The sequence below is a fragment of the Megalobrama amblycephala genome, linkage group LG13, assembly GCF_018812025.1.
Source record: "Megalobrama amblycephala isolate DHTTF-2021 linkage group LG13, ASM1881202v1, whole genome shotgun sequence".
NCBI classification, from domain to species: domain Eukaryota; kingdom Metazoa; phylum Chordata; class Actinopteri; order Cypriniformes; family Xenocyprididae; genus Megalobrama; species Megalobrama amblycephala.
In genome coordinates, this window is record NC_063056.1 from 26,578,904 (window position 1) to 26,601,086 (window position 22,183).

General features: G+C 39.5%; 2 protein-coding genes across 2 annotated transcripts in view; both read left to right on the top strand.

Annotated features, from left to right (window-relative positions):
* The window catches only part of itga8 (integrin, alpha 8), a 73,559-nt gene extending 59,568 nt beyond the window's left edge, over positions 1-13,991 (top strand). Inside the window, exons 23-30 of the mRNA XM_048152736.1 lie at positions 176-256; positions 740-845; positions 3,810-3,968; positions 5,276-5,386; positions 6,118-6,231; positions 8,626-8,727; positions 9,246-9,368; positions 12,233-13,991. Coding sequence (XP_048008693.1) covers positions 176-256; positions 740-845; positions 3,810-3,968; positions 5,276-5,386; positions 6,118-6,231; positions 8,626-8,727; positions 9,246-9,368; positions 12,233-12,322 — 886 coding nt within the window. The 3' untranslated portion in view covers positions 12,323-13,991. The remainder of the gene's footprint in view (positions 1-175; positions 257-739; positions 846-3,809; positions 3,969-5,275; positions 5,387-6,117; positions 6,232-8,625; positions 8,728-9,245; positions 9,369-12,232) is intronic.
* Positions 13,992-15,057: 1,066 nt separating this feature from the next.
* On the top strand, positions 15,058-18,180 carry LOC125244169 (E3 ubiquitin-protein ligase TRIM35-like). Its single transcript, XM_048154189.1, has 6 exons — positions 15,058-16,167; positions 16,256-16,351; positions 16,443-16,673; positions 16,905-16,927; positions 17,009-17,127; positions 17,491-18,180. Exons 1-6 carry the CDS (start codon positions 15,781-15,783, stop codon positions 18,048-18,050), a joined length of 1,416 nt encoding a protein of 471 aa, XP_048010146.1. The 5' UTR covers positions 15,058-15,780; the 3' UTR covers positions 18,051-18,180.
* The last annotated feature ends 4,003 nt before the right edge of the window (positions 18,181-22,183 follow it).

Genomic DNA, 22,183 nt, shown 5'->3' on the forward strand with positions numbered 1-22,183 from the left:
CTAAGACCTTCTACAGAAGAGCCTTACTGTCTCATAGTGCACATTACATAACTCTGTATGTTACTGGCACTTTATTTTATATCAAAATGTTACCTTGATAATGCAGCATACAATGTTTATGAAAGTAAAGATTGTTGTTACACATAAATGTTATTTTGTTTGTTTCTCTGAACAGCTCTAATAAGGACAACTCAAGAAGCGTTCCAGTGAATCTGACTCTAAGCATTGCGGCGAGAGCACAGGTTGAGATCAGAGGGTAAGTATCTCTTTTATCTGTCTCTCTCTGTCTAACTGAGCAGAAAATGAGCAGTCCCTCTAAAAAATGCTGGGTTGTTTCAACCCATGTTTTAGAGTCTAATTTTAATAAAAGAACCCAAACTGCCACTGTTCAGAGAGATCTGGAGAAGTTATTCACCAGGCCCATATTGATTATTAAATACTTCTGTTCATTTAAAATACTGTCTTGCCATAAAGTCAAAGTGAAGGATAAATAAGGCATATCATAGAAAATAAGACTAACATCTGTTTTTATGACATATTAGCCAATAAATATCTTACTTTGCCTCAGTCAAATGTGTTTTTCTTATTGAATATCCTGTTTAAATTGGAAATCTGCCACACTACAAAATTAAAACGGGTTTGAAACTTGTACAGTCTCATAAATATTTTCCAATAAACACATGTTAATAGTTTGCATCTTACAGTACCTGCTTGAAAATCTTCTCTCTGTTTTTCTCAGTGTGTCTCACCCAGCTCAGGTTGTTTTGCCTTTCCCTCGATGGGAACCCAAAGAGAAACCTGTGAGAGAAGATGACGTCGGCCCTCAGGTTCAACACATATATGAGGTACGGAATAAACAGACACGAAAACAAAACATATTTGGTAAACATGGAGAGCCTCATAGACAGGAATAGAAGAAGAGATGTATGGAAAAGTATGGAACTATCGTGCTCTGTTAAATGGCCATCAAACATTTAAAACTTTGTTGTGATCAAAGGGATCCAGATCAGTAGTAATCACTTTTCATAAAACACACTCGCAAACACACACGCATACTACAGAACATAGAAAGTAGACATACAAGCATGCCACAACTAATCACAGCTGATGTACAGCAGATCTTATCTTTAACATTGTTTGTTTTATTTAGATAGGGACAGATACAAATAACATAGATAAACTTTGACAGTCATCTGATGCCTGTATCATAATGTTTTTAGCTTAAAGCTAATTTACAACACTTGTCCCTAGTAGGGCTTTTTTGGAAAAAAAAAAAAAACTATACAGTTTAATAAGTTTTTAGCTTAGCTTAACAAACAAAACAAAAAAAAACAAAAAAAAAAACAATACAGTTTAATATTAACATCAACATTAATAAAAGACCAGGAAGGAATAAGAATAAAAATGTAATACAATAGAAATCTAACACACTGAGTGTGTGTGAATTTAATCCATATTTATACGAAAAACAGTTTAACTTTGTGACTCAACGTTACTTTTTTAACAACCCAATTCTCTCTCCAGCAATAAAATCTAACACTAATCTATTATATGAAGTAAACCACAATAAACTTTTCTCATGGAGTGTAGTGCATTCAGCTAGCAAAAACCAACTTCTGTAAAGCTATTTATTTGTTGTTTGTTTTTGTGTAGACTCCTGACCTCTTTTTGCTATGAGTGGGCCTCACTAAACACCATCTGTCCTGCGGCTATTAATTTTTTAATTGCCTGTAATGTTGGCCAGACGCTGTACAGATGGTTTGTGTTAGAAGCAGCTTCAGCTCTACCATGTTCAGTCCAACCGCTAATGCTAATGCTAGCCCAGAGTGTTTGATTTAATGTTCATCAATTCTTGTACATTCTTCCATATCAAATGAAAATCTGATGATTCATATTAAAAGTATTTGGCATCAACAGCACCTCTTATGGAAATTTACCATAGTATTTCACTATAGTAAAATTTTGAAAGTGGTATTTTGGAAGAAACATTGTTTCATACTGTAAAGGAATCTACTTTATTTTTATTAATTCTACATGTTTTTAAGATATTGGATATTTAATTGTTCATGCGTATTTCCTCTATTTTAACATTCTAACATTCACTTAAAGTTATTTTGTCACATGTGGCTGCGGTGAATAAAGCACACAACAATAGAAATACTACAGCAACAGTCTTTAAAGGGTTAGTTCACCCAAAAATGAAAATTATGTCATTAATGACTCACCCTCATGTCGTTCCAAACCCGTAAGACCTCCTTTCATCTTTGGAACACAGTTTAAGATATTTTAGATTTAGTCCAAGAGCTTTCTGTCCCTCCATTGAAAATGTATGTGCAGTATACTGTCCATGTCCATAAAGGTAATAAAAACATCATCAATGCAGTCCATGTGACATCAGTGGGTTAGTTAGAGGTTTTTGAAGCATCTAAAATGCATTTTGGTCCAAAAATAACAAAAACTACGACTTTATTCAGCATTGTATTCTCTTCCGGGTCTGTTGTTCATCCGGGTTCACGACTCGGGGTCAGTAAACCGCATGCGCACTGCTGACGTAAGACGCTGCTGACGTGTTATCTGGTGCACCAGAGTTTCGTTTACAGTCTGAGGGAGACGCACGCTGTATTCAAGCAATTTTTAAAATGGTGCGTAAGTGTGCATGTCGCGGATGTCCTAATCGCCAAAAACAACGACATAAAAGTGCATTACCAACGCCGACAGATGAAAGGATTCAATGGAATCAATTCAGTGGAATCAATTCAATGGAATCAATTCAATGGAAAGGATTCCGGAAGAGAATACAATGCTGAATAAAGTCGCATTTTTTACTATTTTTGGACCAAAATCTATATAAGATGCTTCAAAAACTTCTAACTAACCCACTGATGTCACATGGACTACTTTGATGATGTTTTTATTACCTTTATGGACATGGACAGTATACTGCACACACATTTTCAATGGAGGGACTGAAAGCTCTCGGACTAAATCTAAAATATCTTAAACTGTGTTCCGAAGATGAAAGGAGGTCTTACGGGTTTGGAACGACATGAGGGTGAGTCATTAATGACATAATTTTCATTTTTGGGTGAACTAACCCTTTAATGTAACTCAGGAATTACAGGAGAACACAATAAGGCAAACACAACCACTAAACATTAAAGTCCCCCTGAAATCAAAATGTAAGTTTTTTTAGCTTTTAGCATTAATATTTTAGCCTTAAGGTTATGAATAAGTTCCAAAACAATGACAAAATTCCCATTTAGGAGATATAAGCATTCAAAACTTACAGTCTCTCACTTCTGCTACAATGGATCACAGATTTTCATGACATCACTGTGCACATCAGCTTCTCATCAAATCTTCTGTCCAATCAAATGCTCTCTAGAATCTGAAGTCCCGCCCCTCCTACACTATGAACAGACACTGAAGCTGCGGCTGAAATCAGTCATTTGTTCACACATTTACTAGTTTCTATATGGTGCACGTAGTGCACTATATAGGGGATAGTGAACGATTCAGACAGTGTAAATATGCTTTCCATTGAGGTGAAAGAAGTCCATTTTCACGTTAGTGTCACATGAACCGCCGCAGCGCGAGCAGTCTGCTCTGGTCATATCACCCATTTTTCGGCTATAACATGAAAATAATTGGAAATATATCAAATATATAATGGTATCGGCCATAATTTCCTTATTGGTGCATCTCTATAAGTGTTTATAAACTTGAATATTTTTAAATAGATTTAAATGTATATTTTTAAGTTTGGTAATTTGAAGTTTCTCTTTTTGTTTCTCTCTTCTTTTTCCCAGTTACATAATAAGGGTCCAAGTTCAATAAGCAGGACTGTTTTGGAGGTGGGCTGGCCCAGTCAGTTCCATGAGGAACACCTCCTCTATGCCCTTCAGATCATTACCGACGGACCTGTTCACTGCAGCGTCAACGGCTCCCTCAACCCACTGGAGCTAGAGGTAAACTTACTCTTATCTCTCTATCTCTCAGTTCCAGGAGAAAGAGTCCACATCCAAACATTTTTACACTGTTTCAGTGAAGTCGGCCCCCTGACAAGATCTTTCCTCATACACAGAGCCAGTTACTTGAATGAATGTTTCTTTCTCCATATGCATCACAAATCTCTCTCTTGCCTGTGTCCTTATAAATCTCAGGTTTCTGTGCTTTTACTAATGAGCCTCAAAAAAATGTAAAACTGTGACGGCTGAGTCCTGCTTGTTTTTGATCAGAGGGTGTTGGACTAATTCTGACCCCTCTGCTCTCTTGACTGGACTTTATTATCGCTGTTCAGATTTCATGTGCAGTCATTATGAAGCGTCACAACGTCCTCATGAAGCCTCTGTGCCTTGTAACTGATCTGCGTTCATGCTGAGTTCAGAATTTTAACCACCTGGACTGATATTAGAGCTCTCTTCCTGTGAACTTTAGAGGAGAGAATTATGCTTAACCAGAGTTTTGGCCCTGAACTCTATGTCTGCTTCTCTGACCACATTCACACAGTGCATTATATAATACAAGTGACTTATTTTTTTCTATTTGTTTTTTTTTTTTTTTACATTTTAACTTAAAATACTAACTACACATACAGTAATTGTATAGATAAATAAATAATAGAAATACAAAATATTTAATTAGTGTTTTTCTTTCCTTCCGTGTGACACATTCAGAAATCATTCAGTGCTGAAAACTGCTTTGGAACAATTTTATTTTGAAAAGTGGTATATAAATAAAGTTAAATTAGTTACTTTATAAAGTTAAAACTGAAAATTTAAGACTGAAAATATAAAAAATAGTAGTGTAACACCGTTCGTAGATAAGGAAGAAGGAGGCGGGAACCGGCGAACGTTAAACATAAATTTAATTCAAAATAAACAAATACTAAACGACAGTAATAAAACATAATAACATAATAAACACACAAACATAATAAAACATAAAATAATATCCAGGCCTGGTCCTCTCTCATCCTTCACTGTCATCGCTCCTCCTTTTATGCTTCCGGAGCTCCTCCGTGAGAAACTCGAGGCCGGTGCGCCTCGCAGGTGGAGCTCATTATCTCTCGCGTCACCGGCCTCGCGCCGTTCCCTCACAGCTCTCGCCCGCCCTGCTCGCCACAAGTAGCTAATTCAAAATATTAATAAATGCTATAATAATATAAAAAAATAATACTAAAACTGCTTTATGAGTGTAACTGTTATTTCCTACACACAGCAGGTTCCATCTAATATTCATTTTTCAATTCCTCTCCTATCTCTTGCATGCTTAGACCTCCACTCTTCAGGACACTCCAGAATTACTGGGCTTTCTGAGGAACAGCAGCGGTCCGACTCGCCATAGACGATCTGTTTCTACAGCCCAGAGCAGCAGCACGACACTGGTACGCACATTCACTCCCACCAGAACCACAAACACTCTCACAAACCACCTAAAGCACATGGCTGCACGCCCTGTGGGAACACTCTCATAGATGTGACGGATAGATTCTTATGTTGAACTTGACGTGTTATGGGGACCTGTGTTAACCTCAAAGGGTGAGTTCACCTGTAAATCTCATAACAGGTCATTCATATTATGCTTATTGTCCTGCTCTCTCAAACTGTCTCTTTAGGGAGTGTGTGTGTGTGAGTGAGTGTGAGTGCATTGACCAGGTGGTTTTGATAATCTTAGTCTATCACACCTTAGGCACTGTGATAAGACAGGGCAGAGGTCATGTCCTATGCACATACACAAACAGTTGGCATTGATACTACATACATACACACCATCACTCAACTCTTTAAATGTGACCACTAAAATCACATAAAATCAAGTGTGAGGCTTTTAAAACATACAGCATATCTGCAGAGGTACAACAAGGTGAAAATGCTCATATTTTACTTTTTTTTTTTACATGTTTTTATTACAAATTGTATTATCAGTAGAAGAACTCGAGTGAAATGTTGAATTGAAAAATGTTTAATTTTATGTCTAAATGGTTCAAAATCCTAAAAAGTTTATTTCCAGGTTTTATTTAGATGTTGAATCTTAGATTTTTAATGTGGTCTCAAACGTTTGGAGTCGCTGTACGTACTGATTAATGTGAAAGATGTTCTCTACTTTTTCCTCTAGAACTGCTCTAATATCAAATGCCTGATGGTGGATTGTGTCGTGGATCGTTTGGATCGAGGGCAAAGCGCAGTGATCAAGTTCAGATCTCGTCTCTGGGCTCACACCTTCTTACAGGTACTTTTAACAGACAAATATCCTTTAATTTCTTGCTAATCGACCATGGAAGTCTTGTTGGTTAACATAGTTAAAGGAATAGTTCACTCAAAAATAAAATTTCATCATTTACTTACCCTCATGTTGTTCTAAAAAATGTGACTTTCTTCTGTATTTCATAAAAAAATATATTTTGTGAAATCTTCTTTTTTTTTTTTTCATGTACATACAATTAAAGTCACTGGGCTCAAATGTTTTTGCTTGCCAACAGGTTTGGGAAAAAATGGTCAAACAATGAAAGTCAGTGGGTCCAAAACAACACTGAACTCCATTAACTTTCAATGCTTCGACCCACAAAAAAAACACAACGAAACATTCTTAAAAATTTGTTATATTCCATTCTGAAGAAGAAAAAAAAAGGCATACAGTTTGGAATGACATGAGGGGGAGTAAACAGAATTTTGACAGAATTTTCTGAGTGACAGAATTCATGTCTCGGTGAACTATCCCTTTAAAGTCCCCCTGTAGTCAATAATTTTATCTGTGAAAACTCATCTTTGATCACCAAAATGACATTTGAAAGTTTTTTCCTTGAAAAAAATTCTTCATGCCTTAAAATAGCTTGAATGTAATTCTATACCCTTGCCTCATTTAGTATACCCGGTTCAATGAATATGCTAATTAGCCCCACCTCCACTCACTCGCACGAGCTCAGAGATCCACTCGTTGATGTTCACACGTTGACACGATTGGTTACAAGGTAGTTTGTTGCGTCAGAAACACCAGCGATTTCAAACCGCATTTTTGAGACTGTCTTTGGTTCGCTGTAGTTTTAAGAAGAAAATACTCAGCAATTGACCCTTTGCAAAGATCCGCCCCCCTTAGTTACTGTCGCTACGTCCGACAAGCCATGGCGCTCTTGTGCCACACTTCATGTTTTCCCGCTGTGAAAAATACATTGCGAAGCAAGAAATAAAACACGAAATTAACTAAATAAACATGAATGAACATCAGAATCAGAAGATATGTTGTTTCAACCGTGGAAAGACATCAATACACCATTTTTCAAGTTCAAGTCCACCTACGTTACTACTATCTCTCATATCTGGTATGTTTGTCGGACAAAACGGCAGATTTGGCGTTATGATTGGTCAGATCATCTGTCAGTCAAACTCCCGGTGGAGAGTGAATTGTGTTGACTTATGAATTTGCACATGGTTTGTCTTAAAGCATATTAAAAACACCACACAGGCATATAGACAACATTAAAAGCATGATTTTCACCACAGGGGACTAACCTGCTTGCAACCATTCTTTTCAACAGGGACACAGTGTATGTAATCACAGAGAAGGATGCAGCATGGAATCTACTGTAGTGTATAAACATTCACGAACTGTCGCAGTGTTTTTAGATGTTATCTTCAGAGCATCCCTGTAAAGTCCAGCTGGTGATTTTCACTTCTTAAATCACTGTACGATCAAAGGCTCTTATTAAACTGCGTTTACACTGACTGTGGTTTGCAGCAACAAACTGACCGGCAGTAATTCATTTTCAATGAGCGTTGGCTATTTGGGGTGACATGACCGACCGTGGCTGATGCAACAAAGTTGAGCAGAGTTCAGCTTCTACGCCAAATGCACAACAACAGAATTCCGCAACTACCAATGGGAGTGCAGACAGCGAAGCATAAGAACAGTGTAGTTTTATCGGGACAGTTCACTCACCCTCATGTCATTTTAAACCTGTATGACTTACTTTCTTCTGTGAAACACAAAAGAAGATATAATGTTTAAGGTTTTTGTTTGTTTGTTTGTTTGTTTGCTGATACAATGAAAGTTCTTTTCATTCCAAAGAAATAAACTCATACAGGTTTGGAACAGAATGATGACAGGATGTAAATTTTCCCTTTAACATGGTGTTCCTCTGAACACGACCAAGTGTTTAACTCAACCTCAGATGGTAGGCTCGTGTCACAGGAGATGACATCACCAGTCTGATTAGACACCTCAGTCATGTGACGCCATAAACCCTGACATCGTCAGAACAAAATGCTTTCATCTCATCTTCAGAGGAAGGTCCACAGAAAGCAGACACATGTTTGAGAGCACGTACGCTGGTGTGTCTGCAGGACAGTAGTGCTCTTTGCATGTGTGTGTGTCTGTGTGAGTGATCCTAGTTTAAAGGAAGTGCTTTAAGTTTTTGTTTTGCTGCTCTTTTGACCACTGCTTCTCGTTAAGCCTCATCCATGCTGAAACCATTACAACTCAGCGCCCTGTCAGACACCCGCCATGTGCGTTCTGTTAATGTTAATCTGACATTTTCCTCTTCGGCGAGGGGCCGGCCTCTGTCCTGCTCACTCTGAGATGTTTCCATGTGTGTTGTATTTATGCTAATCCATTGCTTTCCTCTGGCAGAGACGGAATGACCACTACACGCTAAACTCCACAGTGTCCTTTCAAGTGACGGCCATGCCTTATCGGATCAAAGCTGATAGACTGCCACACCAGAGCAAATCAGTGAGTGATCTAGTGTGTTTGGGTGCAAATAGAAGAAAGTAGAAAATACATAGTATTTTAAATACATAGTAAAGACATATAGTACTACCATGGTATTTTGGACATGTACCATGTTATTCTTAGAAATACCATATAAATACCATGGCATTGAAATTCATGTATTAAAGTACCATGGTATCACCAACACTTACTGATGCAATGCGCAGTACTTTTTTGTAAGGCTCTTTATGTGTATTAACAGCATTAGGGCTTAGCTGAGTGCTATAATCAAATCATAACACCCCTACTTTCTTCTCTGTGTACTGTATAAAACTGTCAAAAAGGAAGGAAATTAAATAATTAAGATAAACAAAACATTCTTGAGGAGCTTCTGTTACATTTAGTTTAAAACAAGACAGAGGTGAGAGATGATAAGGCAAAGTAAGCTGTCAACCTGCTTTATGTGTGCTAATATCATAGCTGCATCAGTGGTAGTAAAATATGAATGACTTTTGTGTTTGCGCGCTTGTGTTTTTAAGATCGGCACATTTGTGGTGTGGGCCATTCCTGACGTTTCCTTTGCCATTCCCCTGTGGGTAATAATTTTGGCTATACTGCTGGGACTGCTGGTGCTGGCTATGCTTAGCTTAGCAATGTGGAAGGTAGGTTGGCCATAACACACAAACACACACACACACACACACACACACACACATGATGCTGTTGTGAACACACTGATAATCAGTCACAAAACTACCATCCAAAATATTGGGGTTTGTAAGATTTTTTTGTTGTTGTTGTTTTGAAAGAAATTAATACTTTATTCAGCAAGGACATTCAATTGATCAAAAGTGATGGTAAAAACATTTATAATGTTACAAAAGAATTTCAATTTTAAATAGAAATTATAAATGCTGTTCTTTTGAACTTTATATTCATCAAACATTTCTGAAAAAAAATCATCATGGTTTCCACAAAAATATTAAGCAGCACACATGTTTTTTGAGCAGCAAATCAGCATATCAGAATGATTTCTGAAGGATCATGTGACACTGAAGACTGGAGTAATAATGCTGAAAGTTGCCGTCACAGAGATAAATTACAATTTAAAATACATTCAAATAGGGGGAAAAAGGTCTTTTGAATTATAATAACATCTCACAATATTATTGTTTTTACTGTATTTTTGATCAAATAAATGCAGCCTTGGTGAGCATAAGAGACTTCTTTCAAAAACATTAAAACAAACTTGCCAACCCCAAACTTTTTGCTTTTTCATTAAGCTACAGTCTTCATCTCTCTGTCCAATTATAAAACACACAGATTAATGAAAGTCTTGAAGGATTAAATAGCTCTGCATTTCAGATGAGGTTAACAGAGGAAATACATGTTCTCAAAGTGTTCTATGTATATGTTGGCATTGGTCTTCAAGTCTTCAAGAACAGCAAAATCCGTCTGTAACTGCGTCTCTGCTTCAGTGAAATAGCAAAACAAAGGAACTACAGGGGGTAGAGAAAAAGATGGCTGTTAGAGATAGAGTGAGAGGAGGAGATGGTGGAGGAAGTGGAGAAGGGGGTTGGAGGAAGTGAAGTGAAAAGAGGTATGGGGAACATTGAACATCTTGATGAAAATTGGCAAATCAGATTAACTGATAAAGGAGAGGGGGGCTGGGGGGGGAATACTGTTGCAGTTGGTCAGTAATGAGCCATTTTTGATATTATCAGTGTTTTGTCTACAGGGCTGTTCTCAGGCACTTGATTGGGTCCCTATGGAGGAGACGTGCCCTAATTGGCTAACATGCACAAACACACACATATGCATTAAACACGCTGAAGAGTGATGAGTGTGCGTGGGTGCACAGGAGGAAAATGTCAATCAGATGTTAAGAGGGGTTTTTAGAGCAGCTGAGGCTCTAAATTTTAGTTTAACAAAGACTATTATACATTATATAGATAGTGTCACATATAACGGATCTGAAAAGTGAGGAAAACAAAGATCCATCCTACTGAGAATACAATGTAATTGCCCCCTCTTGTGGTGAAAAGGGTTGTTGACAATGTGTTAATGAACTTTATCAAAATGAAAATTTTCAATAAAAATGTATACATACATTATATATTTAAAATTATATAAATGTATATATGCTAATTTAAATATAAATTTAATTGTGTGTATATATATTTGAGATCACACAATTTTCTAATTTAATGCAGTTTAATAGAGTTATGTTATCAGCATGACAATTTGAGTGAAAATTGTCACACACACACACACACACATATATATATATATATATATATATATATATATATATATATATATATATATATATATATATATATACTACCATTCAAAAGTTTGGGATCGGTAAGATTTTTAATGTTTTTAAAAGAAGTTTCGTCTGCTCACCAAGGATGCATTTATTTAATTAAAAATACAGTAAAAACAGTAATATTGTGAAATATTATTACAATTTAAAATAACTGTTTTCTATTTGAATATATTTTACAAAGTAATTTATTCCTGTGATGGCAAAGCTGAATTTTCAGCATCATTACTCCAGTCTTCAGTGTCACATGATCCTTCAGAAATCATTATAATACGCTGATTTGCTGCTCAGGAAACATTTATTATTATTATCAATGTTGAAAACAGTTGTGTACTTTTTTTTTCAGAATTCCCTGATGAATAGAAAGTTCAAAAGAACAGTATTTATCTGAAATACAAAGCTTTTGTAACATTATACACTACTGTTCAAAAGTTTGGAGTCAGTAAGATTTTTTTTTAAAAGAAATTAATACTTTTATTCAGCAAGGATACATTAAATTGATCAAAAGTGAGTGTAAAGACATTTATAATGTTACAAAAGATTATATTTCAAATAAACACTGTTCTTTTAAACTTTCTGTTTATCAAAGAATCCTGAAAAAAAATATTGTACACAAATGTTTCTTGAGCAGCAAATCATCATATTAGAATGATTTCTGAAGGATCATGTGACACTGAAGACTGGAGAAATGATGCTGAAAATTCAGCTTTGCCAACACAAGAATAAATTACATTTTAAAATATTTTCAAATAGAAAAGTTATTTTAAATTGTAATAATATTTCACAATATTACTGTTTTTACTGTATTTTTACTTAAATAAATGCACCCTTGGTGAGCAGACGAAACTTCTTTTAAAAACATTAAAAATCTTACCGATCCCAAACTTTTGAACGGTAGCTGCTTACAACTAAATGTTTCTGATTTTAAATGATATTATATCAGTACAATCAGCATATCCATAAATAGATCTATTTACTTGATCTCCACTGATTCCAGTCCTCTGAATCTCTGGTCTTAAATGGGTCAACGTCTTCAAACTCTAAGAGCACATCTGTGCAAGTGTTTTAGCAGACAAAACATTGGAAGAAAAGAAAGGAATCATGTCTGTTATCCCATGATCACATTCTCATCCTCTGTTCTTTTTCTTTTTTTTTATTTTCCCCACTCGCCTCATCCCACCTGCTCTCCTTCTTCAGTGCGGCTTCTTCGATCGGGCGCGGCCACCCAAAGACGATGACGTGTCAGACCGCGAGCAGCTGACCGCAGAAAAATCCACAGATGCGTGAGAGCAGAACAGATGAGAAGTATGAATAAAGAGGCCATGGGATGCTTCACCATGAAGACAGTGGAGGAGTTGTGTTCGAAGGTTTCGGTATCTTTGTAGAAGACTACAGATCCAAGCCTCTAAATAAACTACAGCTGCCACACTGGACTGCGATCTGTGAGCTGGGCCACAGTACCACTCAGAAACTTTCATAAAGCTTTATTTAAAATGGCAGAAGATCAAGAACTCTGATAGAGCTGCAATATCCACAGTGTCCAAAGAGCCACATGCCAGTACAAGACTATAGGCTGACCAATACAGTCCCAAAGATTAAGATCTCACTGTCTGATCAACTCCATCGACTTCCTGTTAGGTTACGATGAAACACAGTGATTACTTCTGACAAAATATTTTTTAACATTATCAATGGAACTTAAGATAATATGATCTCAGTCACCAGCTCAGCAAGATCTGGATCATTCCACAATACACTTCACATTGTATGGCCACATACACACTGCAGCTAAATACGGATCCACTCCTCTTTTAAGTCATTTTCTGATATTTTTTGTTTTCATATTTCAATATCTGACACCAAACAGATTAAACTGTTGGCATCCATGTTTCATGTTTACAGCAGAGAGATGCAAAAACATTGTCATGAGTATAGCAGTCTTGGGAGTGAATCCTGTTTTCTGTACACACACAGAACAATAATCTAGGGGATTCACTCCCACATTTGTCACTTCCAAAACTTTGCAGTGTGTATATGGCCATTTTAACATTTTCACATATACTGCATACAAAGTGTATTGTACTATATACAAATCATTTGCCACCTACAGTATGTAAATTATGTTTTGTCAGAAAAGAAACTGAATTTTACAGATAGGAATGCAGCTCATTGATAATGATAATGATAAAGAAAATGATAAAGGTGTAGCAGTAAATTCTGCTATCTGTGGCTAACTAGAATCTTTATTCTTAAAGAGCTGGTGCTTTGCATCAGCCCACAATGTAGTTTCACAGCATTGCCTCATATGTCTACATGCCTTGTTCAATGATTGTACTGATTACATATTGATGCTTGTAAAAGAATTCAGTTAGTACAAAGATGTGGGGAAGGGGGAATTAACAGATATAAATTACATGTGCAATAATGGGACATTTTTGAGTTGATAATTTGTGTGTACACTGGCTCCAAAATGTTTAAAACCTGAGGTTCAGGTTGTTTTGTATATAAAGTTAAAATACTTATTTGTCAGGCTGACATGAATATTTCATTTCCAAACTAAAGGGAACAAAAATAATTTGTCTTGCAGCACTCTAAATGCATAGCTAATGTTAGATGAAGTGCACATTTATTTCATCTGTTGGGAATTCATGTTTTTTTCTGACTGCTGCTGTAACATGTTGCATTCAGACCATGTTAATGATAAAAAAACTGTTTGTTTCATATGTTTTTTTTTTGTTTTTTTTTTTTTTACCTCAGTGCCCACCAGTGTCTTTCAATAAATGGACTGATAATTTTTACGTTTTTAAATAATCTTAAAGTCATTACAAAACCACATCTTGTTATATTTTCTCCTTTGGAAAGATATGATCAATGTTTCACTCCATGAATGATGTATTGTGATGTGCACCCCTGTCTATTCTACACAGATCTGAAATTAAAATGAAATTTGAAACTATGTAGCCTATTTGAAAATTTGCATTATTCTTCCTTTTAATTTTATAAAGTGGTGCGCGCGCGGGGGGAATTCCTTTCGTTGTTTGTATAACCGAATTTCTTTATTTCGCTCACGATTCAAAATGTCTTAGTGTTTGTCTTAAGCCGAGTTCAGACTGCACGATTTTCAAAATAGTCGGGTCACTGTTCTTTTCACACTGCATGACTATCTTGGCCAGCATTCAGTCGCTGCTGTGTTCAAACTGCACGATGGATCGGCGACAGAAGGTTTCACACTGCATGACTTTACAATAGGAAGAATCGCCGACAACTCTGTCTGGTACGCAAATTACGTTTCACAACCAAACACACGCGAGATGTGACAAGGAAACAACACGATATCACGCGTTCAAGACCGGAGTTCTCACGTGAGACTGGCCCTGCGTTTCAATCAGCTCCCTAGCTCCCTAGGTAGTGAATCAGTAGGTAATGAAAGTGAATGTGGCTGATACCCTGATCAGTGCCCTGACTACTGAACTAGGGAGCTGACTGAGACACACGGTGGGATTATTATTAAAAATAGTAGTCCGCAAGAAGCTTGAAATACGAATTGCCTGTGCGCTGATTTGCAGCGAAAACAACATAAATAAAAGAAGAATATGGAGAAGGAAATGTTTGGGGAGACTGTGGATTATGTGTTCTGCAACGACAGTTGGAACTAAATACATAACTTTTCAATGTGCTGCTGTTGCGGATGGTCAAGCAAATGTGTGTGCTTTGTTTTTGTTTGATATAATTGTAATGTTTATCTGAAATGAAGCCATGCTTGCTGATATTGTGGTCTATAACTCCTCCCCGAACTCTCCGCTGCTCTGTATCTTGCTCTCTCATTGGCCGTCGGTCATCGCCGATGTAGTTTCAGTCAGTCAAAACACTTTTCACACTGCAGGATTTTGAATCGCCGACAGGTCCAGATATTTAGCATGCCAAATATCTCACGGGTGTCGGCGACTCGTCGGCGATTCTCTCATATTGCGTCTTTGCTCATTCACACTGCGTGATTGTCACTCGCGTGAACGAGCACCGATTTGCCTGTGATTTCGGGCATTTGTCGGCGAGCCAAAATCGGGGCTAAAATCGTGCAGTCTGAACTCGGCTTTATGGATTGTTGGGTAGTTAGGCCCACTGGCCATAAAGTCAAGTGACTGACTGATACGCAAAGCTCTTCTTTATTGCGCGGTAAAGTTAGTTTCAGGTTCCATATTCGCTGCATATTCGCCTATAGGCTGCTTAAGGAACCGTCTGCAAATTCCACTCAGTGCAAAAACATAAACAAAGTGATTTTTTTTTTTTTTTTTTTTTTTACAATGTTAGCCTATAGTAAATGGCTGGTGTGCAGTCTGACTTTCTATATATATGTGCTTTTGCCAATATCTCACTATACGCGTACAGTACTCAATTATTTTAGGGGAAAATTGCAGGAATTCACCTAAATGTTATTTTCACATTCCAGTTGCTGTAGTACACCAGACAATACACTGTACATGTAAAGTGGCCTATAGCCTAATATTATTTTTAGAAAAAAAAAAAAAAAAAAACGAATTCACCCGCGTAACCTAATTCACAAAAGTTTTTTTTTTTTTTTCACGTTTCAAAGGTTGAAATAGGTCTAAATTACTAACCAGACTATACCGCTAACAGAAAGCGAAAGTGTAGGCTACAGTGCAACTCATTCTGACAGAAAACGAAAACGAAATGTTTTTTGCGTGTTCATGCGATTCAGCGTCATTGACTAGCGCAAACTGGCAGAGATGGCGTCGAAACGTCCCTTTTCTGAAGAGGATTTTATGTGCCCTGTTTGTTATGACATTTTCAAAGATCCTGTGTTGCTTGGGTGCGGTCACAGTCTGTGCAGAGACTGTACCCAGCAGTACTGGGCGGCCAAAGGTTCAAGAGAATGTCCGCTGTGCAGAAAAAGATCCACAAAGAACCCTCCCGTTAACCTGGCTCTGAAAAACTTATGCCAAACTTTCCTGGATTACCGGGGTCCTTCAGAGGAGCTGTGTGAGGTTCACCGGGAGAGGTTGAGTCTGTTCTGTCTGCATGATGAACAGCTCGTGTGTGTGCTTTGCAGAGAGTCACACGAACACAAAACACACACGTGCCGTCCTGTCGGTGAGATCGCTGAAGAACGTAAGGTATATGCTTTGATATTGATATTTATTGACCTTAATCCATTTTGGCCATATTTTATATTCTGATAAATTCTCCTTGACTTAATTTTAGAGACCTTTTCGAAGTGAACTTAATTTTTTGACTAGAAAAATTAAGATGATAGAACATGCCAAATTTGAATGCAATCACCAGGCTGAGCATATATGTGTAAGTATGAGTCTGATCTATTATTATTGTTATTGTTACTGAGAATTATATGACATTATATAACATGTATTTGTATGTGTTTGGTGTTCAGCACCAGGCCTGGCACACAGCGAATGTCATCAAGAAGGACTTTAAGCATCTTCATCAGCTTCTGTATGTTGAAGAAAAAGCCATGCTTGCTGCACTGAACGAGGAAAAAACACAGAAAACACAGCTCATGAAAGACACAATTGAGAAGATGAATGATGAAATATTATCTCTGTCCAGACTGATGACAAAATTGAGAGGTCATTTGGATAGTGGGGACATCCAGTTCCTTCAGGTTAGCCCTTTATTACTTCTTCTCTGCTTGTCTTTTATAGTTTAGACAATGCACCATTCCCACTGCACGATTTTAGGTACAGCAGGACAATAACCTGAGCAGTAAAACACTGAAAAAAATGTACATATTCCAACCTTAAAACTGATCAAAATGATCAAAAATACAGTTTAACCAAATGATTTAGTGTATGCTGCCTTCATTAACTTTTCTAATTCCCTACATTTTCAATAGAAATTCAAGGATGTGATGAAGAGGTGAGCAGGCGTACCTCTTTTTTCCTCTCAGTATTGAAGTTCAGTGGTAGTGCTGAGTCTGACCTCTGAATGTGCTTCCAGAGCCCAGGACATGAACAAGGATCCAGATCCAGTTCAAGGAGGACTTATTGATACCGCACAATACCTGGGCAATTTGAAGTTCACGGTGTGGTCAAAAATAAGACAGTCTGTCAGTTACTGTGAGTTGATTTATAAAACATTCAGACACTTTTCATGGACAATATAAAGCTTTCTCCAATTAAACTGACAAGCAATTATTTGCTACTTAATGACAAATAAGAGTGTCTGTAATAAAAACCATATTGCATGACATTTTTATAACCTGAACTAACCTTGTGTTGTGTAAAAAGTACAATTATCTAATGTTTTCAAAAAAATGATTGACATTGACAGAGTCAGTTTATTTTTTCTGTTGGACCACATCACTATGATTTAGCAGACAAGTTTTTTTCAAATATTAAGGAGTTTTGTTCATTTGTTCCTAAATATAATTGATTGATTACATTTATAAAGTAGTGTCCTTGCAACATTGTCTTTTTCAGCTCCTGTGGTGCTCGATCCCAACACCGCTAACTCTCAACTTATACTGTCTGAAGATCTGACAAGCTTGAGGAACGAAGATGAGCTTGAAGAGGAAGACGTGGCTGGCGTGCAGAGGAAGAAGCTTCCCTCTAACCCGGAGAGATTTGATAAGTTTCCCTGTGTTCTGGGCTCTGTGGGCTATTCCTCAGGGACACACATTTGGGATGTGGATGTGGGAGACAGCACTTTCTGGATGCTGGGAGTCACTACAGAGTCTGTCCAGAGAAAAGGAACCACCAGTTTGCCCAGCGGGGTCTGGTGCATTGGCTATGACAGCGACACGCTCAGTCTGAAGGCTCCTCAGGAGTCATGCATCCCTTTGCCTGCGTGTGAGAAACCGAAGCGAGTGAGAGTGAAGCTAGATTTGGATGAAGGACACCTTTCATTCTCAGATCCTCTCAGCAATACACTCTATCACACATTCATGACCAATTTCACGGAGAAGGTCTTTCCATTCCTCTGCAGTCTGTGCAGCTTCTCTCCTCTGAGGATTGTGCCTGTGGTCAAGCCCTGTAATTAAAAGAGATATAGGGCCCTATAATACACCCGGCGCAATGCGACGCAAGGCGCAGCGCAAGTGTGTTTGCTAGTTTGCGTCCGGCGCTGTTCGCGTTTTCCCGTTCAGCGCCACGTCCTTAAATTAGTAAATGCATTTGCGGCAGTTAGTGCGCCCATGGGCGTGCTGGTCTAAAAAAGAGGTGTGTTCAGGTGCATTGCCGGCGCATTGCTATTTTAAGGAGCTGAAAATAGACTGCGCCATAGACCAACTCAAACCTGGTCTAAAGTCTAAAGTCAATGGTGCAATATTTTTTTGTTAGAGCGCGTTGGTAGAAACTGCGCCTCTGGGCGCGTCCACAGTGCGCGTTGACTTTGCTTATTACACACAAGGATGCGCATCACACAAACATGCCAAATATTAAAAACAAAAGGATTACAGTGTAAAAGAATATTATTGTGTAGGCTACATAAATATAAAAATGTAATGATGAATAGTCATTGTGTGTATTAGAATTAGGCTACCTATTTTCAATTCAGCCTATTACTACTTATAATGATGAACGAAATTGGCTAATTAATTGAACAATTGTGCCAATACACACACATATTAACTGACTCATCGCGTGTATGCCATGTAAATAGCAATCCGCCATGGCGCGAGCGCATCTCGCTCTTAAAGGGAATGGGAGATGACACTTTGATTGGTTTATTGAACGTTACGCCCATTACTCATTAAGAGAATAGGGACAACCCATTTCAAAAATGCGCCCCGGCGCACAGACGTTTTTCCGTCGTTAAAATAGCAAACGTGGATTTGGACACGCCCTGAGTGCACCTGCGCCGTGCGCTTTACACTTTGCGTTTAGATCGTTAAAATAGGGCCCATAAAGTTTGTTCTGAAGTTTGTTTTGGCATGCTGTCATGTCAGTTTGCAGTCATTCTTGATTACTTTGCCAATATGGAAGAAAATCAGCAAGGCAAATAAGAAACACTACAAACTGACTGTTATTTATCTTCTTGGCATATGTTGACTCTCAGTGTTCTTGTGTCACGGTTCATGGGTTCACTTACTCGCCCTCGTGTGGTTTTGGTGTGAATTGCCTGTGAGTGAGTGATTGTGTGGGCGTCACCCACCTGTCTGATTGTGATGTGCTGCCAGCCGTGTCTTGTTCAGTGTTTGCTATTTAATGTGCATGTCTACATGGTGTCTTTGTCAGTTCGTTGCAGGCTGTCCCGATGTTGTGTGTTCCGTGTTTCACTTCCCGTTTCCTGGATTTCTGGACTATCGTCTTGTGCCCGCGTCTGGGTGGATTATATGAACTGTCGTCTTGTGCCCGCGTCTGGGTTGGATTATCCTTGGTTTCTGATACCCGCTGCAGCCCTGTGCCACCCTGTTCATCTGCCTCCGCACGCCATTGCTTCAGCATGCCTCAGTCACTGCAACGACTGCCCATTTGGAGTGAAGTTATTGTACAGCGTATTCTGTCAATAAATATTGTTTTATTTGCACTTGGATCCTCTCTCCGTGTTCATATCCTGACAGAACGAACTGACCAAGAATGGATCCAGCAAGTTCGTCGAATCTTCAGGAGTTTTGGAGTGAGAGCGCTCAACGGATGGATCAGCAGGACGAGCAGGTGATGGCCACTGCTCGTGCCGTGCAAGCTTTGGTGGCGCAGGTAGCTGAGCTCTCGACCCAGGTATTACATCTTTCATCTCCCACTGCGCCAGCCCCACCGTCCGTTCCCCACTCATCCGCCAGCACGCAACAAGAACCTCGTATTCCTGCACCTGAGAGGTATGGTGGAGAACCTGATGCTTGTAGAGCTTTTTTGTCTAAATGCTCTATTTATTTCTCTCTGCAACCTAACAAGTTCTCTTCTGAGGAGTCTAAAGTAGCGTTGGTTGAGACTGCAGTGGGTATCGGGACATCACATCTGCCAGGCTCTGGTCGACTCGGGCGCTGAGGGAAGCATTATGGACTGGGATCTGGCAACACAATTGCACATTCCTATTCGTCCTCTGGACTATGCCAAAATCTGTTTTCGCTCTCAACGGACAGAAATTACCCACCATCACACACGCCACGGAGTCCATAACCGTCATCATTTCCGGTAATCATACTGAACTGCTGTCATTTTACCTCTCCAGATCTGTTCATCATCCCATCGTCCTGGGGCACCCATGGCTGACGGAACACAAGCCCAGGATCGAGTGGGGCCAGGGATCCGTGGCGGAGTGGAGTCAGCACTGTCATGCGTCTTGTTTGTTGTCTGCTTGTTCTTCTATATCTCGTTCTGTGTTGCAGGAGGAGTCGGTGAACCTGTCAAACGTGCCCCAGGAGTACCACGACCTGAAGGAAGTGTTCAGTAAGTCCCGGGCTGCTTCTCTCCCTCCGCATCATCTCTATGACTGTGCCATAGACTTAGTTCAAGGGTCTTCTCCTGCCTAAAGGCAAGTTATATTCACTTTCTAATCCAGAAAGGGAGGTCATGGAGAAATATATTTCTGATTCTCTGGCAGCTGGGATCATCCGCCCTTCCTCGTCTCCCACGGGGGCAGGCTTTTTTTTCGTGGGTAAGAAGGATGGGTCCCTGCGGCCGTGCATTGATTACAGAGGACTGAACAACATCACGGTAAAGAATACTTATCCTTTGCCGTTGATGTCTTCTGCCTTTGAACGGCTGCAGGGCGCATCTCTATTCACGAAATTGGACCTGCGCAATGCTTATCATTTGGTTCGCATTAGGGAAGGGGATGAGTGGAAGACGGCTTTTAACACCCCTAGAGGGCACTTTGAATACTTGGTTATGCCCTTCGGCCTTTCCAACTCGCCCGCCGTCTTCCAAGCACTCGTCAATGACGTGTTGAGAGACATGGTCGATCAGTTCATATATGTCTACCTGGACGACATACTGATATTTTCTTCTTCTCTCCAGGAACATGTGCAACACATCAGACGAGTGCTCCAGAGGCTGTTAGAGAATGGGCTTTTTGTCAAGGCGGAGAAGTGCGTTTTTCATGCACAGTCAGTTCCCTTTTTGGGGTACATTGTGTCGTCCGAGGGGGTGCGCATGGATCCTGACATGGTTAAGGCTGTGGTGGATTGGCCAATTCCAGATTCCCACAAGGCCCTGCAGAGGTTTTTGGGATTCGCCAATTTTTACCGGCGTTTTTTTCGAAATTTCAGCCAACTAGCCGCTCCTCTGACTGCCTTGACCTCCGACGCAACGTCGTTCAGGTGGTCGGATGCAGCTGAGGCTGCATTCTCCAACCTCAAAAGCCGCTTTGTTTCGGCTCCCATTCTTGTCGCCCCTGATCCTTCACATCAGTTTGTGGTGGAGGTTGATGCGTCAGAGGTGGGGGTAGGTGCAGTTCTATCCCAGCGCTCCGCAGCGGACGATAAGATGCATCCTTGCGCGTTTTTTTTCACATCGTTTAACCGCTGCTGAACGCAATTACGACATTGGTAACAGGGAGCTGCTGGCAGTCAAATTAGCTTTGGAAGAGTGGCGTCACTGGTTGGAGGGTTCGGGGGTACCTTTCATCATCTGGACTGATCATAAGAACCTTGAATATATCAGATCCGCTAAACGACTTAACTCTAGGCAGGCTCGGTGGGCTCTGTTTTTCGGTCGTTTTGAGTTTTCTTTATCTTACCGTCCCGGGTCCAAAAACATCAAGCCCGATGCTTTATCTCGTGTTTTTGATCGTTCCGAGCGCCCGTCCACTCCCGAGTGTATTCTACCTGAGAGACTCATTGTCTCTTCACTCACATGGGAGGTCGAGTCGAAGGTCCGCACGGCCTTAGAAGGGGTAACGCCTCCGCCCGGGTGCCCACCGAGTCGGTTATTTGTGCCAGAGGGGTTACGTTCAGACGTTATCCGATGGGGCCACGATTCCAATCTGGCTTGTCATCCAGGGGTTAGTCGTACCAATTTTTTGGTTAAACAACGATTCTGGTGGCCCTGCATGGCTCGCGACGTTCACAATTTTGTTTTGGCTTGCTCTGTCTGTGCTCGTGGTAAGACTTCCAATCGTTCCCCTGATGGACTCCTTCAACCGCTGTCTGTCCCTTCGAGACCCTGGTCCCACATAGCGCTAGATTTTGTCACAGGCCTCCCTCCTTCACAGGGCAATACGGTGATTTTGACC

Coding starts and splice junctions, on each gene's coding strand:
- LOC125244169 (XM_048154189.1), top strand. CDS start 15,781: ATGGCGTCGAAACGTCCCTTTTCTGAAGAGGATTTTATGTGCCCTGTT. Junction 16,674..16,904: donor GGGACATCCAGTTCCTTCAG/GTTAGCCCTTTA, acceptor CATTTTCAATAG/AAATTCAAGGATGTGATGAA. Junction 17,128..17,490: donor AAGACAGTCTGTCAGTTACT/GTGAGTTGATTT, acceptor TGTCTTTTTCAG/CTCCTGTGGTGCTCGATCCC.